We start from the raw sequence: 26,782 nt of genomic DNA on the forward strand, positions 1-26,782 counted from the left end.
ACTCTTATCAAAATTCCAATGGCCTTTTTCTTTTTTGCAAAAATAGAAAAATCATTTCTCAAAGTAATAAGGAATCAAAAGAGGTCCCAAAAAGGCAAAACAATCTTGAAGGGAACAAACTTGGAGGGCTCAGACTTCCTGATGTCAAAACTTACCACAAATTTTTTTTTAAAGATTTTATTTATTTGACAGAGAGACACAGCGAGAGAGGGAACACAAGCAGAGGGAGTGGGAGAGGGAGAAGCAGGCTTCCTGCGGAGCAGAGAGCCCGATGTGGGGCTCGATCCCAGGACCCTGGGATCATGACCTGAGCTGAAAGCAGACGCTTAACGACTGAGCCACCCAGGCGCCCCAAAACTTACTACAAATTTAAAAAGTGTGCCACTGACAAGGATAGACATCTAGACAATGGGATAGGATTGGGAGTCCAGAAATAAACCCATACATCCATGGAAAATTGATTTTTGACAAGGGTGCCAAGACCATTCAATGGGAGAAAGAATAATTTCTTCAAGAAGTGGTGCTGGGGGCTGCCTATGTGCTCAGATGCCTGGGCTGCATCCGATTCTTGGTTTCAGCTTACGTCATGATCTCAGTGTCATGAGATTGAGCCCTGCGTCGGGCTCCACACTCAGTGTGGAGTCTTATAAGTTTCTCATTGCCTCTCCCTCTGTCCGTCCCCACTGCACTCTCTCACTCACTCTCTCTCTAAAATAAATAAATAAATCTTTAAAAAAAGAGAAGAAAAAGTGCTGGGACCGGACATCCATATGTAAAGGATGAAGCTGCACCCCTATCTCACACCATATACACAAAAATGAACTGAACATGGATCAATGACTTAAATATAATAGTTAAAACTATAAAACTCTTAGAAGGAAACCTACACATAAACCTTCATGACTTTAGATTTGGCAACATATTCTTAGATATGACAACAAAAGAAAAAAATTAATCACTTGGACTTTATCCAAATTTAACATCTTTGTCCCTCAAAGGACATTATCAAGAAAGTAAAAAGGCAGCGTACTGAAATCACCTATCTGATAGGGTCCAGTATCCAGAATATTTAAAAAAAAAATTTTACAACTCAACAGCAAAAAGAATAACCAATTTAAAAATGGACAAAGAACTTAAAGATATTTCTGCAAAGATGATATTCATATGGCCAATATGCACCTGCAAAGATGCTCATCATCGTCGGTCACTAGGGAAATGCAGATCAAAACCACGATGAGATGCCACTTCACACCCATGAGGAAGGCTACAGTAAAAACCAAAATGGAGAATAACAGATGTTGGCAAGGATGTGGAGAAACTGGAACCGTTTTGATTGCTGGTGACTGTGTAAAATGGCACAAACATGGAATTGCTATGTAATTCCACTCCTGGGATTATAAACCCCAAAGACTTGAAAACAGGTACTCAAACAAATACCTGTACAGGAATGTTCATAGTAACACTAATCACAATAGCCACAAAGTGGACACAACCAAAATATTCACCAGCAGATGAATGGATAAACACTGTTTAATATTGTTCAGTCATAAAAGGGAATGAGTGAGTCTCAAAAACAATATGCTCAGCGAAAGAAGCCAGACACACAAAGTCACATATTGTATGATTTAATTCATAGGAAATATCCAGACTAAGTAAAGCCATAGAAACAGATTGATGGTTGCCAGGGGCTGGAGGCAGCAGGGACTGGGAACTAACTGCTTATGGGGCCTAGGGTTTTATTTTGGAGTGATGAAAATGTTTTGGATCTATATAGAGGTGGGGTTTACACAACATTGTGGATGCACTAAATGCCACTAAATTGTTCCCTTTACAATGGTTCATTTTATGTTATGTGAATTTCACCATTTTACCAAATTAAAAAAAAAATTCACTCTGGCAATTCATTGAGAATTGCCTGAAGCGGGGGGGGGGGGGTCGGGGGGGGGAGCCTGGAGCTGGTGAAACTGGAAAAGGGCAAAACATGCAAAGAAAACAAAATGGTTAAAAAGAAAATCTGCTGTAAAAATGATGGATGCAATGAGTAGGCTGGCCCTTCAATAAATGTATCAGACCTGTGGTTTCTTACACCCCTGTAGCAAGTGTCTCCAGCAAGGGCAGTGGTTCGAAGACACAGGAGGGGCTTTGGACTTCCTCCCTTCCTTCATCTTATTAATTGGAATGTGGATGTGATGACTGGAACTTCAGCAGCCAGATGGACCATGAGGACAAGGACGTATTGCAGGGGAGGCAGAATGAAAAACTGGAAAGGGTCTTGAATGCTAATGTCAGGGAAGATGCCCTACCAGCCCAGAATGCCTAACCCTGCAGCTAGGCGAAAGAAGTTAAACTTCTATCTTGATTAAATCTCTCTTATTTTACTTTTCTCCTCAGCACGTGTAGTCAAATCAAATTCTGCCTGGAGAATTCAATATAATTCTGCATTAAAAATATCCGACATGAAGCTTTATTCTGATCCCCCCACTTGGGTGAGAGTGAATGAAAGTCCAGATTCCTCAGGACTTTGTACCAGTTTATGGCTCCACCTCATTCTGTTTGGTCTTGCGGAGACTAGGGTGCTGTTTCCCCTCAACCTTGGCTAGTTCTAGGCCCGGCACTGGGTAAATAAATGCTCAGTGAGGGCTAGACACCATGGCCCTGAGTCTGCCTGTTCCAGTCGGAAGGTCCCCTTCCCCAACTCTCTGCTGAGACCCCCCCACTTATTCAAACTGTAAAGACTCCAACAATCATCAGCTAAATACTTTATGATGAGGATGCTGCTGGTGGTGATGATGATGATAAGTCTCTTAGGCGTGTCACTATATGGAAACAGAATAAATTCTAGCTACCCTCCCTGGGTCAGCGTGGTTTTTCATGAAGGCTGTCAGGCTCTGGGAGTCTGGAGAGCGGTTCCTGGCTCCACGCCAGGCCAGCATGCCATGGAGGGGCAGCAGGACTGGTCTGCGTACCGCCCAGATTTCCTTCCCCACCCCTCACCCCCAATCTCCAGCTCCTTCCCTCGCAGGGTGGTGGGTACATGGAGCCAAGGACGCCAGCAATGACTCACCCACAGTCCACCCAGGTACGCTCCTGACTCTCAGTGTCCCCATTTTTCAAATGTGCAGGTGGGACAATGGGAGGCCCAATAAGGCCGCATGAAATCCAGAGATTCTATTGTGTTTATCTGCTGCACAGAAATCACTCCTCGAGACACAAGTGCCTTGCTTAAAAACCTCTCGTGCCCACACTCTCAGCCGGGCACACCCGGCCCTTATGGTCAAGGCCTCCTTCCTCTGCCCCTCCTCCAGGGGTGCCGCAGACCACACAATCCTCCCGATGTTCTGTAACCCAAATGCCTCTGGGCCTTCCCTGACCTTCCCAGTCTTCTGTAAAATCTGGACTGAGCTCCGAGTCCAGGGTTTGTGGTGGCTCAACCTCCTCCCCATGAGGCTACCTCTGCTTGCTTTTTCATTTGATTATCACACGACAGGGATACAGAGATAAATGCCACAGATGTGGACCCTGGGCTCATCACATTTATAATCTTGCGGGTGGGGAGAGTGGAAGAGACTGCAAATAAACATTTACACAATATTAATTGATTAGAATTAATGCTTTCATTCAACAAATGCTTCTCGGGTGCCTACCATGTGCTAGTGTTTATTAGGTGTAGATGTAATGATGAGCCAGACAGATGCGGTCCTTGTACTTGTGGGGCTTATATTGTAAGGAAGCAACCCACAAGATTCACTGTAGACTTATTTAATTTTAACTCATTCATTCAGCAACTCTCTATGAGCCCTACTGCAGACCAGGCCCCGTGCTGGGTGCTGGGGTTGCTGTGTGAGCAAACCCAGCCCGAGGCCCTGCCCTCACAGGGCTTACAGCCAGTGGGAGAGACAAGTGATACCTAAGGAGAAAATGATAAAGTGGAAATTGCTCTGAAGGACACACACACAGGCTCCTGAGATGGCGAAGAACCCAGGGGGCGCTGAAGGGACTGCATGCCCTAAACAGAGTGGACAGGAAAGGCTCCCCTGGAAGAGGAGACAGCTCAGTGGAGACCAAACGGATAATAATCGCCGGTACTTACATAGCGTTTGCTATGGGCCGGGTGCCCGGCTAAGTGTTTTATATGTATCTTAACTCAGTCCTCAACAGAACCTCATGAGGCTGCTGATATGATCTTCTTCATCCCCATTTCGCAGAGGACGAAACAGAGGCACAGCAGATTGAAAAATGTACTCAAGCTCACACAGCTAGTAAGTGGTAGTGTCCGGACAGCAGCCAGGGTACATCTAGCTCCAGCCTGTGTTTCTAACCATTAAGCCTCTTATAGGGGAGGAAGAGCCAGCCGTGAAGACAGCATGGAGCCAGACAGCAGGAGCAGCATTCTAGGCAGAGGGAATACGTGTAAAGGTTCTGAGGCAGAAAAGAGCTTGGGATGTGTGAGGAACGGAAGGAGGCCTGTAGGGCAGCAGTGGGGTGAGTGAGGGTGAACACAATCCAAGAGGACAGAACGGTTTGCAAGGCAAGGGGGAGTCCTGGAAGGGTTGGACAGTCAGGGGGTGCTTCTCTGTTCCCCAGTCTTCTAGATGGCTTGCCTTAGGCTGGGGCAGAGAGTCCTAGAAGGACAGATGAAGGAGGGGATGCCGCTGCCAGAGAGAGGAACACTGGGGAAAGAACAAGGACAGTGAGGGCAGAGGTAGGTGATCTTGTTCCCAGTTTGCACAGGACAGGCCTTGTGCAGGCCTATGTCCTGATGTCATGATTAATAGTTTCCGCTTTCATTTTCAAAGGTGACTATGTTTGTATGAAAAATAATCAGGACACCCCGGCTAAAGGGGATTTAGGGGAAAGTTTTGCTGGTTTGGGTACATATCACACTTTCCTTAGTTTACCCAAAACTTCACTAAATCTACGTCATGCTTTGATGCCTTTGGTGTTGGGTTTGTGAATTTGGGTGGGTCAGGCATGAGGGCAAGGAGGCCCAGCCACACACGGCTCAGCACAGGGCCTGGCATACAGGTGGCACTCGACAATGCACGGGGAGTGACGTATTCATAAGAGCAACATTATTCAGTACCTCGCTTTTCCCCTGTGTAGGGGACCAGATCTTCTCGGTCTTTAAACTCCTTTGCTTGCTTTTCCAAGTGATCCAAGAGCTCCTCCCTTTTAAAGGGGCCCGTGGGCGCCTTGGTGGTCTGATCCTTCTGCCTCAGGCCTGCAGGCAGCAGTGCATTCTACAGTGGAGGTTGTGGGGCCAGGTGACACAGAGAGAGAGAGAGAGAGAGAGGGAACGAGAGAAAGAGAAAGAGAGTGGTCAGCTGCTGAAGACTTGCATTTCTCCCAAAATTCATCTTTGACCAATGGGACCTCAGAGCCCATCAAATTAATCCAGGTCACTCATTTACACGTGAGGCATCTGACACCCGGGAGGGGCAGGGACTTGCCCAAGGTCACATAGCAGATGGGGGCATAGCTAGGCTAGGACTCAGGTCTTCATTGTCTAGAGTCTCTAAGCCTTCGATGTTTCTGAAGGCAAAGGGGTGAGGAGGCAGCCGACACAGGGCTTGGCAGACAGGGACACTCCAAGAGCGTCTGTGAGTATGAATATGTTTAAGTTGGTGTTTGGATGCAGGAGGATAATTATTGCTATCGTGCATACAGTGGCTGGGGTGAGAAGAAGCCCAAGGGCCATGAGTTAGGGCCCCGAATGCAGAATCAGGCAAGAAGTGACAGACCCAATATCCAAGCGGGGAAAGGCTCAGCAGAGCTGTGGGGGTGGGTGAGGCGTGCTTTCAGGCTGCAGCCCTGGCCGGCCCTCCCGGCTGCTTTCCACCCTGCTGACAGGCCATGCGCGTGCCACTCTGGTGTTAAATATTTTGAACGTCGCCCTTGGAGATGGGTGTCTCAAGAAAGATAGCATCAGCCAATCATTGTGTTCCTTCTTCAAACATGGTTAGGCTTCTAGGTGTGGGCTTGCTACTAAAGCAGACAAGAATCAGGGTAGATTTGAATCACATAGGCTTCCCTTACCTCAGCCCCCTGTGCCTTAGAGATTCAAAGAAGTTTATGGTTGCAAGGATGCTTAGAGACTGTCTAGTGCACACACCTTCCCTTCAAGAGGAAACTGAGGCCCAGAGCAAGGAAAGATTTGCCCAAGGAGTTTCATTCAGTGACAGATCTAGAACAAAAACCAGGGTCCTTCTTCAGATGCGGGGGAGGAGGGCAGTCTTCACTTCCAATCATTGCTCTCTCCCCACCCCCTTTCACTCAGGGATATAGTGGAGGATACCTGGAAGGCAGAGGGGGGCAGAGTCTCACCCCACTTCTTGCCACACCCCCAAACTGGCTAACCTAGAGAGCCATCCCACCTCCAATCTCTGTATCATCCAAATGCATAGCTTTGGATGATACACACAGTCTGGATCCTTTGGAAAGCCCCCTCTGAGAAGGGATGATATCAGGTATACGAATATAGCTGAGGGCCTGGCCACGGGGAGCGAAACCTCAGCAGGACACTACCACTGCTTAATTCCAGTATGATTTTTCAAAGATGTTTTACCACCGTTTACCACTGCAGCACTGCTCCCCTTGGAGCCCTGGGTGCAAAAGGACTCGGGCCATGAGGCAGCAAAGATGTTTGGGAGTTGGAGCACATTACAAGAGGCCAGCCAGTAGGTAGAAAATTAAGTCATGACTGATTTGGGGGTGAGCATCAGGAACATAAGTGATGCCACAGACACCTCCGTTTCCCTGAAGCAGCAGTCCTCAGGTACTGTCCACCATGACACTCAGGATGGATGAGGCCCACAGGTGAGGCACGCGTCCATGGGCATGGGCTGGGCAAGATGGGGTTTGTTGTGGCTAGCTGCATGTCCACCCCTTCTCTCCCGTGGCGGGGCACTCACGGTGACTCAAGTGAGAAAGAGAACCACCTAACTGTCCCGCAAACCTCCATCTGTGATTACCCATTGAGAGCAAACCAGATTCTCTGCGACATGCGTGCACCTCACAGTTGACCACTCCCGACAAGCTTACGCTGTCGCCTGATGTAGTGCTGACTCCAGCTATATAATCTTGGGCGGGTCACCTCATCTCACCGGGCCTTCATAAAATGTGAATAAGCATGGTTGCTCTCTTGGGCTTGTTGAGAAAGTTAAATTAGATAATGCAGGAAGAGTGCTTAGGCCACTGCCAAGCACTCACAAATTACTACTTATGATCTGATAACATACATTTTAACAGGAGATGGGTTACCCAAATATGTATGTTGAAATGGAGATGTGTTATCCAGATAGGTCTCAAAATTCAAAAACTGAAGACGTTCAAATATAAAATGAAGAAAGCACTGAAAGCAAGTGTTTTCCCAATGATCCCCACAAAGGAAGACCTGATAGATTGTTGTCACTGTAAAGTGTTTTGATGGCAGGAAGGTGCTGGGGCACGTTCTGGTCCCTAAAGGCTCTGTGATGGGAGAAACCCACAAGGCTTAGCTGAGGGGAAAAGGGTTTGCAAACTCACATCTCTTTTGGAATGTATCTGAGAGAGGCCACTGATTTAGCTAAAGTAGGGATTCTGAACCTTGGCACAATTAACGTTTGGGGCTGGATGATTCCTTGTCGTGGGGGCTGTTCTAGGCATTGTCAACTGTTTACCAGCATCTGTGTCCTCTGCCTAATGGATGCCAAGAGCACCTCACCTCCACGTTGTGACCAGCAAAAATGTCTCCAAACATTGCCAGATGTACCCTGGGGAGCAAAATCGCCCCTAACTGAGAACTACTGTTAAATTGAAGCCCAAATCATTACAATAGGGGAATAAAGATGTTTTTAATGTACTTTAAAAATATTACTTATACATCATATTAGAGTATGGTTTCATTTATATAAACCTATACTGAAAGCAGTTGATTTTTTAAGAAACAAAAACATCAAAGCCCTTTCTAACTTAGCTTATTGGATGTTTAAAGTAAATATTGAGAATATCAGCCTCTTCAGGAGTTAAAGTTTTTTTCCCATAAATTAGTATATTTAATAAAACAAAACATGATATTCAATTAAAACCAAAGACATTTGCATATTTCTTAAACTCCTGGTTATTTATCATTTTAACTTGTTTTCGAAAATGACACGTGACCTCACATGATATATAAAAATTAACTCCAAGTGGATCCAAGATCTACATGTAAGAGCTAAGACTATAAAACTTTTAGAAGAAAACAGGCATAAATCTCTGTGACCCTAGATTAGGCAATGGTTTCTTGGATATGCTACTAAAACAATAAGCAACAAAAGAAAAAAATGGATAAAGCGACTTCATCAAAATTAAAACTGTTTATGCCTCAAAGGAGACTAGCAAGAATGTGAAACCCACAATTTGAGAGAAAAGTTTTGCGGATCATCTACCCGATAAGGGTCTAGTGTTCAGAATATGTAAAGATCTCTTACAATTCAAAATATAAGACAAGTAACCCAGTTTAAAAATGGGCAAATGATCTGAATAGATGTTTCTCCAAGGAGGACAAAAATGGCCAATACACAAATGAAAAGATGCTCAACATCATTAGCCACCAAGGAAATGCAAATCAAACCCCGGAATGAGACACTACTTCACACCCACCAGGGTGATTATAATAAAAAAGACAGATAATCACAAGTGTTGGTGAGAATAGTAAGCACATTAGCATTATTCAGAACAGACAAAAAGTTGAAACAACTCAAACGTCCATCAAAGGATGAATGCATAAACAGAATCTGGTATAGCCATACAACAGAACACTACTTGATGACGAAAAGACACGTAGCAGTGATACACGCTACAACATAGGAGAAACCTTGAACACATCGTGCTAAGTGGAAGAAGCCAGTCAAAGGAATCCATTTATATGAAGTGTCAGATCTAGAGAGACAGAAAGTAGATGAGTGGTTGCCTCAAGCTGGGGAGGCTGGAGAGATATAGGGGTTTCTCTATTAGGTGATGAAAATGTTCTAAAGTTGACTGTGGCGAGCGTTGTACAACTCTGTGAAAACACTCAAAAAACCACTGCATTGTACACTTAAAGTGGGTGAATTTTACAGTAAGTGAATTATATCTCAAATAAAGCTGTTATTTAAAAATGACATATGTCGGGGGCACCTGGGTGGTTCAGTTGGTTAAGCATCTGCCTTTGGCTCAGGTCATGATCCCAGAGTCCTGGGAGGGAGCCCCGCATCAGCCTGCCTCTCCCTCTGCCCCTCCCCCATGCTTGTGCGAGCACTCTTTCTCTCTCTTTCTCTCTCACAAATAAATAAATAAAAACTTTTTAAAAAGGCGTATGTTAGCTAGGGGAAAATTATAAAAATGGCTAACGCAGTAGCCAAACGGTCAGGGACCTCCAGGTCCCTGAAGGCTCTTCGCATGCCAGTGACTGGTAGTGATGCTGACCAAATTTAAAATGGTGTCCTGTTTGATGATGTGATGAGCCTCACTGTGTAAATTTAGTCATGGAGAAGTTAAATGGGTGAGAAAATACTGCCTTGGATCTCTCAGGACTCTTAGAACCTAAAACTGAATCTCAGACACAGGCTATCCAATTGGTGAGGAAAAGAGCTCCCACAACCATTTTGTTGGTGGCTCTGACCAGGAGAGCATTTGGTGAACATGTACGTGTGGAGATGTCTCTCTCATTCCTGTATTCCTTGTTCAGTCAACAAACACCTCATGTGTCCAGGCAGTGTGCTAACAGGCAGGGCCAGGACCCCACAAAGAGATCTCTAATTTGGAGGAGCCGGGGAGAGGGGAGGTCAACGGGGTAGGTAGAATAAAATGAGAGCAGAGCGTCCATTACTGCCTGTATGGAAAACACTGCATTGTTTGGCTTTTCGAGTTAATCAAGATCCAAAACGGGGGTCTGCTTCACTGATTAGCAAACAACAGTCTATTGCTAGCTTCTACGTTGCCGGTAAAGGTTGTATATTTCCACGATGCCCGCAGTCACTGGGACCTCGAACCTTGAAGGAATTTATCTCGTTGTCCCGATCTTAAAGTGTGCGTGTGGGAAATTTGCTGGGCAAGTACTTCTCTGTAGCTAGGTCGAAGGGACAATTCGGTCCGGCTCCCCCAGGGCACACGTCAGCTCTCCATCAGGGGGATAGGTCTTGACAGGCTCACGCCACACGTGCATCTTCACTCCAAAGACAGGTTGGTGAGGGGTAAGGTCTGCTTTGGGAGACAACCTTGGTACCTAGGACTCAGAGCATGTCTTCACGTCCTGCCTTACACTTGGAAATGTATTCCTGTGATGAGGGCGGCTCTCTGATCTCAGGCTAAAATTTTATGTGTGAGATGCTTGGGAGTGGTGGGGACTGTGGTGCACTGGGGCTTCCGATGCCTCTACACCGCCCAGCTCAGAACTATCACCATATGAGAATATGGGTGGTGCTATTAGATCTGCTCATTTTATGTGAAAGCTCTTGATTTTTAAACATTGACACAAAGTCCAAGTATTTTAAAAACAATGTTCAGGTCACAGAAAACACATCTGCAGGCCAGACTGGGTCTGTGGGCTGCCCTTTTGCCACATCTGATCTCAGGTTTCTATCAGACTAGAATTCAGTGTAGAGAAAATCAAGATGCTCATTCATTCATTTGACAAATATCTCCTCAAGTGTCTCGCCCATATCAGGCTCTGGACTAGAGGAAGAAAGAGGTATATCCATGAGTTTTCAATGTAGTGGTTTTAAAAATTACAAAAACACATGGAATTTTTAATAGGTTTTTAGAAATAATCGTAGGGGAAAAATTAGGCAAGCTTTTCCTGTGGTTCCCTACTCGTGGGTTTTTAAATGGCGACTTCCTTTTAAATGCTTTTAAAATTAAAACTCGGATGTGCAGCTTGGCAGGTTATCATCTTAATTTGACTTTCACACCCGCAGTCTGAAGTCCATTTGTCCAAAGGACGATGGAAACTTTGTCGGATCCTTAATGGGGCTGTGAGAAGCTCTAACACCCTGCCAACAGAGGCCAGTAAGGCCAAATATCAAGCATCTGCACAATTATCATTGCTATAGATAGGGCTACGTCAGAAGCCATCTCAGCTAGGACCACTGTGGGCTTGTTCAGACATGCACACATACACAACACACAGGCACATACACTGACTCATTCACACACAAACACACACACACTATGTATTAAAGGGGCTGCAAATCTCTAAGGGAGACTCTGGACCGATTCTTTCATTTCCAGTTGAGGAAACTGAGGCACAGAAAGAGCCAGAAAGCCTGAGTTTATATACAGACGACACTGTATACAATTAGCATGCCCAAGGATCAGTATGACCATTTCCAGGCTGGTGGCTAATCATACATGAAATGTACCCTAATCTGCTTCTTCACAGCGACAAAATAAATAAGCAACTTTATCACTTTTCTCAAATAAAGCAACTATGTCTAAGGACAAAGGAATATTAAAGGTGCCCCCCGCCATGGTCTGAGCTCCAGGAGTCCTGTATTCCTGTGCTGTGACTAAACCCCACACAACCCCCCAGAAGAGGAAAGGACGTGGAGGACAATGCCTTTACTGCATATTGGGAGCAGCCGGCCCAGGGTCAGGGAGGGGAAGGGCCTAGCTTGAGGTCAGACACTGGACTGAGAGCCCGGCACTCTTGACTTCCAAGCCACAGAAAATGTTCCATCCCGCCTGACAGGCTTCCTCTAGGAACAGACCCTGGAAACCAGATGTGGTGCCACGTGAGAACCAGGCTTCCTCTCCAAGTGTGTTAGAAAGCGAGAGTTCACCTCCTCATCAAAGCAGTCTTGGTTTACAGATGAAGAAACTGAGGCCCCAAGGCATGGAGTTCCTGTCCCGGGGTAAGAGTGAAACCCAGGAGGCTGAACTGCCCCAAATGCCCACTGACTTCTCGCCCCCTCCCATTTTAAATGACCTCAGTCTATCCTAGATGCCCCACCCCTTTCCACCACATCAGCAAGGCCAAACGTTTTATAGGCCAGTCAGTCACATGATTACCTTTCACAAGGTATTTGGCCAAAAAACCACATTTTTCTAACTGGACTTGAGGACTTTTATTTTTCAGTTACCTGCCAGGTCTGTTTTCCCTTTGTATAAAATGAGGCCCTCTAGCCCCGCAGGGCCTAGATGATACGGAGCACTCTGCCTCTGCATTCCTGACCAGCAGCTTCTAGATTCCACTAGAAATCATTCAGTGGGGCTTCAACAGAGCTTTCTTTCTTTCTTTCTTTCTTTCTTTCTTTTTTTAAAGATTTTATTTATTTGAGAGAGAGAGCGAGAGAGCACGAGAGAACAGAGGGAGAGGGAGAAGCGGACTCCCCGCTGAGCAGAGAGCCCAATGCAGGGCTCGATCCCAGGACCCCAGGGTCATGACCTGAGCCGAAGGCAGATACTTAACTGACTGAGCCACCCAGGCGCCCCCATCAACAGAGCTTTCTTGTCGCATGTTGGGGGGAAACTTAACCCAAGAGTGTAGCAGGGGCGAAGGGGGCTGCGCCCCTCATGCCTCAGGCACAGAGGAGCCAAGTGGGGTCCTAACCTCTAAGTGCCCCCCTTCTATCATACTGACACGCCAACACACTCGGGGCATCTCCCCCTCTTTTCTTTCTCTCTAGAAAGATCCAAGCCTTTGGCTCAGCTGCCCTGACCTTGCTATAGGACCAGTGAAACCCAATAGTCGCTACTTCCCCGTCAACTCTTTTAGGGCGTTAGAGCCGACTTCCAAAGGCACTTCTGTGGCCCAAGTGCAGTAGCTGAGGTGGGGCCTATCGGTCATAACAGCACATTTTACCTCACTCTGGTGTTCATGGCATGAGCTGGGCCAAACCGTCCCTTCCCCGGGTTCTGATCCTCTTTTTCTGCCTCACATACAAGAAGAATGTTCCACTGCTGTGCTGGGCCCTGGGCATCTTGAGAAAATGAACGTGTGATCCTGCTTCCCGGGGCTCACAGCTACAGGGGAGACCCATGTCCAAGTGGGAGCAATTGTTCTCGGCTTCCTGGAGGAGGTGGTGCCCGAGCTCAGTGGGCCCCAGTGTTCCCAGGCAGGAAAAAGCCAGGGCAGGAGGACAGAGGGGAGGGTGTTACGGGGGGATAGAAAGCACCTCACAGACAAGGGTGTGGCAGAATGAGGGGGCATGGCCTGCTGGGGGAAGGAGTCTGGGTGGGTCTGAAGTCGCAGGGTTCTGAGATGTCTCCGTCCCGAGAGCACCATCCTCGTTCAAGCTGCCGTGCCTCCAGCTGGGAGCACGAGAGCAGCCTCCAGGCTGGCCTCCCTGCCTCGCACCTCCCCCTCTCTACTCCTTTCCCCTTCGGTCAGCCAGCCGGACCTCACCAACATCAGCGTCCGACCATGCCGCTCCCCAGTCCACTCACAGATGCTCAGGGCCTCTACTAACCTAAAGAGTCCCAACCAAATTCATCAGCCAGCTAAGAGAACTTCTCATGATTCGACCCCAAGCTGCTCCGGCCTCCTGACGTTCCTCCTCTCTCCAAGGATTCCAGGTCCCAGCCTCTCTAGGCTGCTCCACATTCCACAGCCGCACCCTGCTCTCGTGTTGCCGCCTGTGCGCAGACTGTGCCCTCTGCCTGGCATTCCCTCCCGCCTCCTCCCCTGCATTTGTCTTTTAAAGTCTTTCCCTTGGGCACCCTGTTTGGCCTTTGCAGTGCTCCCCACATTGATCTGGAAATTCTCTGTCCAAACTCCCCTGGGCACCCTGCCGGCGCTTATATAATGTCACCCTCTTCTGTCTTGGAGCACGTCAATGCTGTCTCTCTCCCTGAGGAGACCGAGTGGGATGTATCTTCGTCTTCTCTGCCTCCTCAGCACCAAGCGCTGGGCACTAAGAAAACGTAGTCTGAATAGTCCTGACCCACGCAGCACTGTTGCTCCAGCTGGGCAAGGAGGACGGTGTTACTTCGACACCCTTCAGGTCAGCATCACACCTGCTGCCCCAAGCTATCTGTCAGGCCACCCAACTGCTGCCCCAAGCAGGTTTGGGGGAGGGGACGCGTGAAAGGTGCCAGGGTGGGGGTGTCCAGGATGGGGCCAGTGTTCACAGATGGGAGTTTTAGGGAAGGCCAAGGTGACCTTCTGTGATGTTCTCTTTAAGGGCCTGGATTTGGTTCATTTCCTCCCAGTTCTTCTTACTCTGCCTCGGAGATTTTGGCAGAGCAGGACCTCAGGCCGTCAAACTGGCAAACTCACAGTGACAGCCTCCCAACGGTCCCCGATATCATGTCTCCCCTTTGTTGGTACTGACAGCACTCTACTCTTAGAGCTGAGCACAAGGCCTCTCAGATTAAAGACTACTTTTCCCAGGCTCCCTTGCAGGGAGGGTGAGCCACGTCACTAAGCTGTGGTCAATAAGTGTCCGGTGGCGATTTCTAGTAATCTTCCTTAAAAGGCGCCTACGTAATGGCTTTTCTCTTTTCCTTTTTCTCCCCTTTTCCTCTAGTCTGATGCAGCGTGGCAGCCATGAGGACCACTAGCCCAGACCATGAGGATGAGGACTATACCCCAGGCTGGCCAGAGATGAGCTGGATGGAACCTGGGACTCAGGGAAGTGTGGGGAGCTGAGCTCCGTACCAGCTCTAAACGGCGCACTTCTGGACTTGAACTTGAGGGATGAATAAACCACTGCTCGAGTCACGTTATTTTCAGGGTCTTAATCTTGCCGCCAAACTGCATCCTCACTGACAGCCTAGGTTCGCATCCCAGGGCCGCAGAGCCACAGACCGCGCACTCAGTGCTCTCTGACTTTGGCGTCTCCTTCTCTAAAACGAAGTTCAAAAGCCTTTTTAGCTTCAGACCTCGGAATAAAGGTGTGAACTCCATCCAGGTGCAGCTTACTGCCAGCTAGTTTTATCATCACAGGGCATAATTACTCATTTCTGTTCAACTGAACAGATACTGAGTTATGGGGACACTCGGAACATCTGCATCTGATTGTGCGAGCTGTGTACTGCACAACTCCAAGGACATTATTTGCTCTCTGGTTTATGTGAACAATGTCTCCTTCAGTGCACAACTCCCACAACTATCCCTGGGCGCCCTGTATCTGGTGGCACAATGTGGCTCCAAATTCAAGAGGCCTAGTGGGCAGATCATAGATTCAGGTTCAACATTTATTAAGCTGTTACTATGTGCCAGGCATTGGGCTAGGTGCTGTTCATATAACTAACCATACTTCTATCTATTTGTGTACGTGTGTGTATGTTAACAAACAGAAAATCCTGTCATTCAGAATAGAGCTAAGTTGCAAACTAAGAGGCCTATAGTCCAATCAAATGTCAAAACTTGGGTTGGTTTGGTCTGTGCATTTAAATGTGGCATCAACATTTTAAAATAGGGAACTTTCACATAAAACTTCAGATTTCCAGGGGCGCCTGGCTGGCTCAGTTGGTTAAGCATCTGACTCTTGATTTCGGTTCAGTTCATGATCTCAGGGTTGTGAAATTGAGCCCTACATCGGGCTCTGCCCTGGGTGTGGGACCTGCTTGAGATTCTCTCTCTCCCTCTCCCCCCCCCTAAAAAAAATTCACATTTCCAGTATCTCTGGAAAAATTCAATGGTCTGGCAAAAAATTCAATGGCCTTCCCTTCCACATCAGCAACAACTGGTGGGGCTGAAGAGCAATTACCCTTTAGTCAAATACAAACTCTTCTGTTTCCCTCAGTCCCCCCCACTCCCTACTGTCGCTGACACAGAGGTCTAGAATCAGTTACTATTCATCACTGACTGTGTTGTTACTTTTCTTCCTGGGAGGTTAAGTTGCAAGTGAAAATTTTCTTATGTCCACATCCCTTTTAAGAGTGGAAAAGTGAAAGATGAACCAGGATGGCCACCTGCCTTGAGAAACTGGCACATCTTCCTTCCTTCACTTGTATTACCTACCTGATGTAGGTGATTGGTTTGCCGCCTCTCAAGTAGAAAGTGTTCAGTAGAAGAGGAGAGATGAGGAAGAGACTAGGGGGTGGGAAGGCAGGGTTTAAACTTTATCTACAGGGGCATCTGGGTGGCACAGTCTTTTGGGTGTCTGATGCTTGGTTTCGGCCCAGGTCATGATCTCAGGGTTTTGGGATCGAGCCCTGCATCCAGCTCCACGCTCTGCATGGAGTCCGCTTGAGATTCTCTCTCTCCCTCTGCCCCTCGCCCTCCATGCCCTCTCTCTCTCTCTCTCTAAAATAAATAAAATCTTAAAAAAAACTTTATCTACAGTGATTTTTTTTCTTTTTAAGGGTGATCTGAATAAAATAAGGTAAAATTTTTACTTTTGTTAAATCTAAATCATGGGAACGTAAGTATCGTCTGTGTGTTTTGAATGTTTCCTATTAAAAATGTCAAAATCAAAACAGAAATTGCTCAGTATCCTCAGTGTGGGGCAGGTGCAGTGCTGTGGGTTGGGGGGGGCAGGGAAGTTGGACCTTGAAAAATGGGAGGCTTTTGAACTGAGGGGTAAAGCGCTGTGGGACCAAGAGGTCCGCTAGCAAAGAGGCAAGGGGGGGTGGAAGAGAAAGGAGGACTTTCTGGGGAGGCTGGAGAGGGGTGCAGGGAGGTAGTCATGGGGCCAGAAGACAGAGGTTAGGGTGGGGACACACTGACACCTGGCCTTGCTCACCCTCACCCTGCCAGCCCATCCTTGGCTCTGTACATGGCCGGCAGTGTTTCTAAGGATGTGTGCCTATTTTTAGAGCAGAGATTTATTTCTTTCCATTTCAACTGTTTACTTCTGTCCTGGGCTCACAATTCTGCTGGTTTGTGTTACAAGGGAGAACCACAGCCCTGTGGACCAAACTTGGCTGCTTCCTGCATGGCCAAGAGCGTCTTCTGGCTTACAGGGTACCATCTGGAGAGTAGGGAGGATTTTATGATTTTGTGGAGTCTGATGGGAAGCAAAGTTGTGTGACAGGAAGTCCCCTGTTCTCTTCCTGGGCCTGTGGCTGACCTGCTGTGTGACCTTGACTAAGAACATTGCCCTCTCTGGGCCTCAGGGGGGTTTCCCGTTGGTTTGATTTTTCATCACTACAATGTCAATACTACTTCTTACATCATAGGGTTGGTGTGAGGATTCAGTGAAATGCATAAAGCACCAGGTGAATGACGTGTGTCCAGGAAGGACCCCATAAATGAGAGCTTCTTTACCTGCATCATGTACATACATGGAGGGGGCGGGGGAGGGAAGGTTAGATGCTTTCTAAGGGTCCTTTCAGTGCTGCAAGTCTAGAGTTCTAGGTTTTCGTCTCCATTGTTTCTTCTTGCAGTCCATGGCCCCTGTTCTCAGAGCTCTTTTTTTTCTTTTAAAGATTTTGTTTATTTGAGAGAGAGAGCACAAGCTGGGGGGAGCGGCAGAGGGAGAGGGAGAAGCAGACTCCCCACTGAGCAGGGAGCCGGATGCCATCCCAGCACTCTGGGATCATGACCTGAGCCGAAGGCAGACGCTTAACCGACTGAGCCACCCAGGTGCCCTGTTCTCAGAACTCTTGTTGCATTATGGACTAAGAGAAACAGGTCTGCCTGTGCTTAGCCTCCCACCTACCAGCTGTGTGATTCTGGTCATCCATTTCTTTTTTTTCCGATGGTATGGACCCCAAACTTTAAGGACCGATCACATAGGATCCTCGTAGTGATCCTCGTAGAGATGAGGCCCATACAACACTTAGCACAGTGACTGGCCTGTAAAAAGCCCTCCACAGAGAAAAGAGCTATGATTATTATTTTGGGCCCTGCAGGGCGACTGTTGCTTTCCACTCTTGTTTCTGTGGCTATAAAGGGCCAAAGCCTCCCAATGGCTGACTTCAAAACCAACTCACTGAACCCGCTTTCTTTATAAGGTTGGGATTATCTCTACCATCTTCCCTCCTGCTAACATTTTAATCCTTTTACTGAGACACTTAAGAAAAATTCTTCCTTTTCCCCAAAGCTTCATTATCAAGCAATATTTACAAGTAAATTCTTGATCTTGATGGTATTTTTCTTTCTTTTTTAGGAGATTAGTATTGATGGTGAAACTAACATAACAACTTCAAAGGAAATCGTGCTGGAAAAGAACAACTTGCTGGTTATTCCCCACCCCAGGCCCTGGCAGGCTCCAGCCCATAGGCGCTCACAGGAGGTGGTGGTTAACAGCATGGGCTCTAGGGGCAGGGCTGGAGGCTGGAATCCCAGCACCATCTGTGTTAGATCCTGGTCAGGTTACCTCATCTCTCTGAGCCTCAGTTTCCCCATCTTTAAAATGGGGCCCATGACCAAAACTCTCAGAGGATTAAATGAGATCATCCACACAAAGCTTTGCCCATGGTGCAACCAGTAAATGTTAACTACCTACTGATCCCATAAGAACGTGTACACGGCTCCCTGCACAAGTCACAGTGTGACCCGTCAGTCTTCAATGTTTCTGTACGTTGTCCATTTTCCCCACTGCCTGGTGCAAAGGCAATCTGAACCAAGGAGTTGGCTGGGCTTCAGAGCAGCATCCACTTAACTCCCGAGAGACGAGAAAGGGCAGATCCTCTTGGGGAATCAGTCAACAGTGGATACTTTTAGCACATGGAGCATTCCTCTCCCGTGGGAGTCCAAGTGCAACAATCTCATGATAAGCTCAAGTTTTTCCAGGCCGCAGAGTGAGAGATAGAAAGTTTCAGGGACTTTTTTTTTAATTTTTAAAAATTTTTTTATGTGCACAAGCTTGGAACCCTCTGCTGCAAACAAAGCTGCTTTCCAACTCTGAGTACTCTACTCTGTCACGTGACACTGGAGCTTAACAGCTGCATCACTGAAACCCTACCCCCCTGAAGTGTCAGCTAAATTCAGGTAACAAGGCTGCCAGGAACTGCTCATCAAATCATAGCTGGTTAGAGCTGGAGGGGGTGTCAGGAGGCATCTAGGCTGACTGCACCCCTTTTACAGATAAGGAAACTGAGCTCCAAATAGGGAGGGCACAGGCCTGAGTTGGGAACAGAGCCAGGACCGAACACAGACTTCTGCATTTCAGGTTGCTTCCAGGAAGAAAGGAGGATGATTTTCATCCAGCACTCACCCCAGTTACAAAACCAGAGCACATCTGTGGCTCAAACTATCTTTCTGAGACCCCCATGAAGCTTCAGAGTGGCTCTCAGAACCATGTCAAGACTCATCCACTGCCTAGGGGTGGGACGTTGGACAATTTACTTCACCTCTCAGTTTTCTTATCTGCAAAATGGGGCTGATAACAGTGCCTGCGTCACAGGATTACGATGATGGTTGAATGAATGAAGATTTTCAAAGTGCTTAGAACAGTGCCTGGGCATAGGAAGTGCCATATAAGCACCTGTTAAGCAGAAATGAAAGCAGAAGCCGTATAGAGTGTCCCAGACAGGGCAGCGGACCTGGGGCCTGGTCTGGTTCTGTTTGGACACGTGACCTAGAGCAACCTCCTTCCCCTCTCTTGGTCAGTTCCTGCTCTCAAAGTTGGGGGCATGGACTCTTCTGGTTCCTGTGCTCCTCCCAGACGGCTGGCATCGAGACCTCTCCTAGTCTGCATACCTTTGGCCTCTCCCTGTGCTGACCTCAGAACACGGGCCAAGGGCAGGTGAAACTGAGCTGGAATGTTTGTGCTCTCAGAAAGTACGAAGGTCCCCCTAGATCTTCTCAAAACTCACACACTGACTTGCAAATCAGGTAACAGAGACATCTCCGTGAAGGGGCCAATTGTGTGGCTGGGACAAAAAAAAAAAAAAAAAAAAAACACAAAACAACCCCACTGGTCTCTGTTCTCTCCTATCCTCTCTCTGACTTCTCTTTCCTTGTTCTTGAACTTAGAGAGAAAGGGGTCTTTGAAAACGTCCATTTTGAAATCACAATGGTATGAGAATCACGGGTCTCTTGATTGCTCAACCCTCCTCCAAATCCAAAAGCACATTTATTTTCCTCTTGCCAGAGTGGAAGCTGAGAGAGCACTCGGAGCCTGTCTGGAATCTGAGTCTCCACACCCTGGTCCTGTGACCAGGGCAAGTTAGCTTTCTGGGCCCCAGGTTCTCCGTCCCTCCAGTGGGCACCCACCTTCCTGCTGATCTTCTGGGAGGAGAACTGGGGGTGCTGGCTGTGTGAGAGGGAATTTGCTACCAAGGCCAGAGACCTTGATATTTGGGGTGGGGGCACTGGGGGAGCCCTTTGCCACATTAGAGCTGAAACAGAGCTCCCAGCTGGGGCCCCAAGAGGCCTTAGGTAGGGGCTATACTCCAGTCCTGAGAGGCCTTTTCTACCTGCCCCCTGCCCCCTTCAGGTCTAATGCTTGGCTAGGACCTTTGGCACCACCTGCCTGACTTGCAGACACAGCTTCATCTAACCCCATCCCCGCCCCCTGCAGGGGAACAACTCCAACAGCCAGAAGGCCAGAGGCATAGGCCTTGCACTTCATTGCCCTGGGGACAGAAAGAGTCTGCAATGTGGTGGAAAGTCTGCGGAGAGGGACAGGGCCCTTCCTTAGCTTCAGAAAGGAACTCTCCCACCACCAGCTGGGCCTTTCGCCTCCCACCCATGTCGCTGGCACCTCCTCTGGTCCATCTGTCCTCAGAGCTTCTGAAACCAGCAAGCCCACCAAGTCACTGCCCCTCAAAGATTCCTCAGGCCTACGGAGAAAAGTCTAAACTCTCTGGGTGGCCGTGCATCCCATGTCCCCCGCTCCACCATTATCCAGCCGAAACTTCCTTCCAAGGTCATCTAATGCCCCACAGAAACTGCACTGAGATTCTAATTACCGCTGTCCCCGGTTACCTTTCGTACGAGAGCCTTTGCTCATGGCCTCCATTTGGCCTAGAATTCTTTGTTTTTATTCTTGACTCAGAAAAATCCCAGGGCCCAGTTCCCAAATCACCTGCCCTGTGAAGCCTCTACCAGTAAGAATCAATCGTCTCCCTGAGCTCCCTGTCTGTGCCCGTTGAGGACGCTGTTCATCATGCCTGCACTCCCCGGCCTGAGCCGACTGACAGGAGGGCAGGGTCCCTGCCAGGTTCCCCTGTGGTGGCCCGCACAGGGCCTGGCACCCGGCAGGCAACTACGCCATATTTACTGAGCTGACAAAAGTAGCTAATCCCCCTTTGGTTCTCACTTTTTAAAGCTGCCTGTTCGTGTAATTCTATGTGACAGTGGTCTAGGATCGAATTAGAACAGAATCACCTCATAGCAATAAAGCTGGGAGCTTGGTTATTCCTTGCCTATGGTGCTTGTTTTTCCTGAAGCCCAGGCTTCCGGGCAGCAGGGGTGCAGGGGAGGGAGGAGGAGACCCAAGGCTCTCGCACCAACACTGCCTTCCAAAGCCCTGGAGTAAAGCTTCATCAGAGGATCCATCTCCTCTGGCTGGGCAGTGGGAAGTCATGAATAGAAAGAGGGATCTGTCATTCTACGGGGCCTAAGATCCAGGACCCCTAGCCTAGGAATCTGGGTTTTCTAGAAAGAAGACATTTATTTGAATCTGGAGATAAGGCCAGGTTATAAGGTCATGGCAGCTGAGCCCTGAAGGGACCAACCAACTCCATCATTTCATGGATGGGGACACTGAGGCCTAGGGAAGGACAGGGACTGGCCCAAGGTCACATGGAGAGTAAGAGACAGGGCCGGGGTTGGTGCTGGGACATCTAAGCTCTAGTCCTGCATTTCTCCCTCTACACTAATTGTGATTACTTGAGGGTTAGTGCAATGGTATAGTGGTGTTCTTTTCTTTATGGCTCACTGTTAAACCACAGTTGAGCAATGACAGGTTTTCAAAGAAAGGTGTGAAATATTCCATTTTTAACTAAAAATATATATAAAATGGAAAATTCACTTCATTCAGTAATATTCATTATGTACTTTCTCTGGACTGAGCACTGACCTGGGGATCTGGGTAGAAGATGCAGGCCCCTGTCTAGCAGGCCACCTGGGAATCCCTTTCTCGGCCCTGCTCACGGCTCCATGGAGGCTGGCCAAACCACAGGCTCGACCAGGGAGCCTCCTGCTGCTTGATCCTGTCATCCTGACTGCAGAGGCCAATTCTGAGCATTAAACACACTTCTTACATGTCCCAACTATGAAAGGCAATGATAAAGACACATCCCACCAGTGAAAGGGACTCTTGCAGCCCTTTATTCCTCAGTTAATTCCTTCCATGACACAGGGTCCCCATGGCCCTGCAGCAGCTAGCTGGAGAGAACGGGCGAGCTCGCTTTTGCAGACAGTTACAGTGCCTGCTAGGGAGCAATACCTTGTGGGGCTGGGGCAGGACTCTCCAGAAGGCTGTATTTGCTCTGAGTCCATGCCCAGCATCTCGTGCTGTTTCTCCCCCGGTCGGGATTCATGGGTCCAGGAATCAAAGGTAGAAATGGGAGAGGCCCGCCTCACTGCTACCCCTAGTGACCCACTGGAAGCATTTTTGCTTCCTGGCCTTGTGACCTTATGCTCTTCTAGCCTAGAGGTCTTAGTCCCAAAGGGAGGAATGTTTCCACCAGAAGACACGACACTGACTCCATTGGACTGGACGTTGAGACTCCCGCCTGGCTACTCAGGGCTCCTTATGCCACTGAATCAATGGGCAGAGAAGGAATTTCTGTACTGGCCGAGGTGACTGATGTGGAATTGGACGACTGCCCCACATCGGAGGTACGGGAGCATCTGCCTGCAATCCAGAGACTGCTGAGGGGCTTCTTCTTCTTCTTCTTCTTTTTTTTTTTTAAAGATTTTATTTATTTATTTGAGAGAGAGAATGAGAGATGGAGAGCACGAGAGGGAAGAGGGTCAGAGGGAGAAGCCGACTCCCCACTGAGTGGGGAGCCCGATGCGGGACTCGATCCCAGGACTCCGGGATCATGACCTGAGCCGAAGGCAGTCGCCCAACCAACTGAGCCACCCAGGCGCCCTGCTGAGGGGCTTCTTATGAGCACCACGTCCTGTGATTGGAGTCAATGGAAAATGACAACAACCCAATCCACGCAGGGCTACTACAGGCCCAGACCCTTCAGGAATGAAGGTTTGAGTCATCCAACCAGGCGAAGACTCGTGACCAACAAGGTGCTTGCTAAAGGCAAAGGGAATACAGAACGGGGAGTGGAAGAAGGTAGTTATAAATACCAGCTGCAACCATGTGACCTGTTAGAGAAACAGAGACTATAATTGTCATGAGTGTTTCCTCATTTTGTTTTGAACATGTTTCTGTGTGTGCGTGTGTGTGTGTGTGTGTGTGTGTGTGTGTGTGTGTGAAGCAAGTATCTTTGTTCCCCCCCCTTACTCTCTTATCATGTAACATAAGAGGTATTGATTTTATATTATAGTATCTAAGTATTACTAATTTTATAGCATGGTACTTAAGTTATGGACTGTCAAGGACTGCACCTCCTCTTCTGGACTCTACCTTCCTCTCATGACCTCGTTACTGTCCTTATAACGAGAGAAGTAAGACTTCAGATGTGTATGGGTGTGACGTGGACAAGGAGTAGACTTGTGATGGTTAATTTTATGTGTCAACTTGACAGGGCAACGGGGTACCCAGATGTTTGGTTAAACATTTTTCTGGGCGTGCTTGTAAGGATGTTCCTAGATGAGATTAACATTTGAAACTGAGAAAAAAAAAAAAAAAGATTGCCTTCCCTAATGTGGGTGGGCCCCATCCAGTCAGGTGAAGTTCTGTATAGAACAAAAATCTTGACCTTCTTGACCCTCGGAACTGCCTTGAGCTGGGTAATTGGTTTTCCTCCTGCCTGTAGACTCAAACTCAAACATCGGCTCTTCCTGGGTCTTGCGCCTACCGGCCTTCAGTCTGAAACTACGCCATCAACTCCGCTGGTTCTCCAGGCCTTTGGACCTAAGCGGGAACCACACTGCCAGCCCTCCTGGGTTGCCAGCTTGCTGACTGCAGATCTTGGGACTTGTCAGCCTCCGTAATCGTGTGAGCTAATTCCTTACAATAAATCTCTTCCCTATATACACATCCTGTTGATTCTGCTGTTCTAGAAAACCCCGACAAACACACATGCATGCACGCGTGTGTGTGCACACACGTGCACACACACACACACACCTGCAAGGGCAGTGTTATTCCAGTGTCACTGCCATAGAAGGAAACGGGAAGTGGTAGCTACGGGAAGTCTGCCCCTGTCCCTCCCCCATGTGGTAATGGTTGCTGTCCCTGCACCTGTGATGACATGGTCCCCTTTTAGTGCCTACTCACGTCAGGGTCCAGCTCATCCAGCTCATTTTCCAGGGTCCTGAGCTCTTCCTCCGTGAGGGCTCCGAGGATTTCATCTTCATCCAGGTCACGGTATTTCTCTAGTTCTCGTCTGTACGACATGGTAAGAGAATTGGTGCTTGTCTTCTGAGTTTCTGTGATCTATGACCTACCAGAAAGAGAAAGATCTTAGAAAGACCCTTCTTGGATTTTCTCTCTCAGAGCAAATCAATGCTTGGCATTCACATGGTGGCCGGGCATGTTCTATGAATCGTCAGGATAGTAACTACTATAGTGGATACTCTACTAAGCTGGATTAATTCTCCAATAAAACTGTGCAAGGTGAAAGTCCTGAGGGCATGTGACTGAATAAATTGTCATTGATTATATTGGCACGGCCACTAATTCCAAGTAAACAGAGGACTCTAAATGGCTTATGAATGCTCGAAAACTATTTTATTCTTCAAGTCGTTCAAATGCTTTTCTGTACAACCCCCCACCCTTCGCTCCATGTTCTGATGGAAAACATGAAAGCTGGAAGTTCTGCCAAAGCTGATTTTGTAAGAGGAGGAGCATCAGTTGAACACCTGCTGCATGCAGGTCCTTTGCCTACAACATCTCGGTCAAGCCTCACAAAAAGCAGCCAGCAATAATGGCTAACGTTAACCACCACATCCAAGCCCTGTGTTAAGCACGTCGCAGGGATTTTCTAATTTAACCTTTGAGTAGATATTTGTTGTTACCCCCATTTTTTTTAAAGATTTTATTTATTTATTCGAGAGAGAGAGAATGAGAGATAGAGAGCACGAGAGGGAAGAGGGTCAGAGGGAGAAGCAGACTCCCCGCTGAGCAGGGAGCCCGATGCGGGACTCGATCCTGGGACTCCAGGATCATGACCCGAGCCAAAGGCAGTTGCTTAACCAACTGAGCCACCCAGGTGCCCCTGTTACCCCATTTTACGGAGGAGGACATGGAGCTTAGAAAGGTTGAGTGACTCATACAAATCATGCTACTAGAAAGTTCTAGAACCACCATATGTACCCTGATCTGCCTTAAGCCCTCTGTCCTCCCTCTTGACTAAAACTGTTGATAATATGACAAGCCCAGCTCACACATCACCTCCGCTGTGAAGCCTCCATGTCCCCTCACTAAGCAAAACTCATCATGACCCTCACACTGGGCCCACACCCCTCCACTCAGCTCACATCCATCTCCTGTGGTGACCCTCCCCACCCCCCCGGGCAGGGTGTCAGTTTGCTGCATCCCCCTCCCCCCAGGGCCCAACCCGGGGCCACACATGCAACAGGATGCTTTTTACTGAAATGAACCTAATGGCAGTTCTACCTGTCTTTGTTTATCCCATCAGACAGCCTTGAGGAGACCGTGGGCTCTTCTCCTCTTGGAAAATGTCAGCTTGCTGCAGAAGCTGCCAGCATCTCTGTGTTTGAGCCTGTTCCCACCCTCGCCCTCCTTTCTGAAGCTGACAGGCTAAATAGTGAGGCAACAGCTCAGGACTTCCTTTGATGCTGTGGAATGGAATACACTATTGTGTACAGCATTGGTGTTATGGGTTGAATTGAGCCCCCTCAGATTCATCTGTTGAAGTTCTGGGCCCCGGGATTTCCGTAAGCCAGCACCGCTCTGCAAGTAAGAATGTGCCGTTACCTGGTAATAGAGTCACTGCAGAAATAACTCGTCCAATTTACATAAGGTCCTACTAGAGCAGGGTGAGCTCCCAATCCAACATGACTGGCGTCCTTATAAAAAGTGGAAATTTGGACAGACACACACAGGAACACATGTGGGGATGAAGACAGAGATCAGGGTGATGCTTCCAACAGACCAAGGAACGCCAAAGCCTGCCAGCAAACCACCAGAAGCTGAGAGAGAAGCCTGCAACAGACCTCCATGGCCCTTGGAAGGAACCACCCCTGCTGGCACCTTGATCTTGGACTCTGAGGCTCCAGAACTTTGAGACAATACATTTCTGTTGTTTAGGCCACAAAGTTTGTGGTATTTTGTTATGGCAGCCGCAGCAAAAGGATACAGTCAGTATCTCCTTCATCAGCAGTTTGTGTTTTTAGATCCCTACACACACACACACACACACACACACATCATGGCTCCTCTGTGACAGGACTGATGGGATTTTCCAGCATAGAGAGAAAGGAAAGCTAGGAAAAGACAACCAGCTAATCAGTCAACCAGCTGGAATAGTTATTAACTAAAAACAATTAGTGCACTTAAACAAAAAAAAGTTCATCAGCTAACAGGAAAAGCCTCCATTTCAGAAAGCAGAGGTGCGTGTTATTAATGCACGTTTGTGCACGTGCCGGCATATGTGTAGGAGAAATATGGCAGCTGGCCTGATAAGAAAGCACTCGCTTCCCAAACACAGAAAACCCCAGTGCCATCCATCTGACTAAGAATGGCTTGGCTTGGCCTGATGTCTTCCTTTACCCAGACCCCAAGAATGCGATGTTCAGACCATAAACGGGTCCCCCTTGATTCATTTCTATTTACTTCCAAAGAAAGCACAAGCAGCTGACAATGCTCTGGTATAGATGAAAACAAACAAACAAACAAACAAACAAACA

General features: G+C 47.9%; 1 protein-coding gene across 1 annotated transcript in view; it reads right to left on the minus strand.

The window, feature by feature from the left end:
• The window catches only part of TMOD1 (tropomodulin 1), an 84,483-nt gene that overhangs the window by 40,786 nt on the left and 16,915 nt on the right, over positions 1 to 26,782 (minus strand). The window contains exons 2-3 of the mRNA XM_027614459.2: positions 24,189 to 24,354; positions 5,084 to 5,240 (exon numbers count right to left, since the gene is read on the minus strand). Coding sequence (XP_027470260.1) covers positions 5,084 to 5,240; positions 24,189 to 24,308 — 277 coding nt within the window. The 5' untranslated portion in view covers positions 24,309 to 24,354. The remainder of the gene's footprint in view (positions 1 to 5,083; positions 5,241 to 24,188; positions 24,355 to 26,782) is intronic.

The sequence above is a fragment of the Zalophus californianus genome, chromosome 13, assembly GCF_009762305.2.
Source record: "Zalophus californianus isolate mZalCal1 chromosome 13, mZalCal1.pri.v2, whole genome shotgun sequence".
NCBI classification, from domain to species: Eukaryota; Metazoa; Chordata; class Mammalia; order Carnivora; family Otariidae; genus Zalophus; species Zalophus californianus.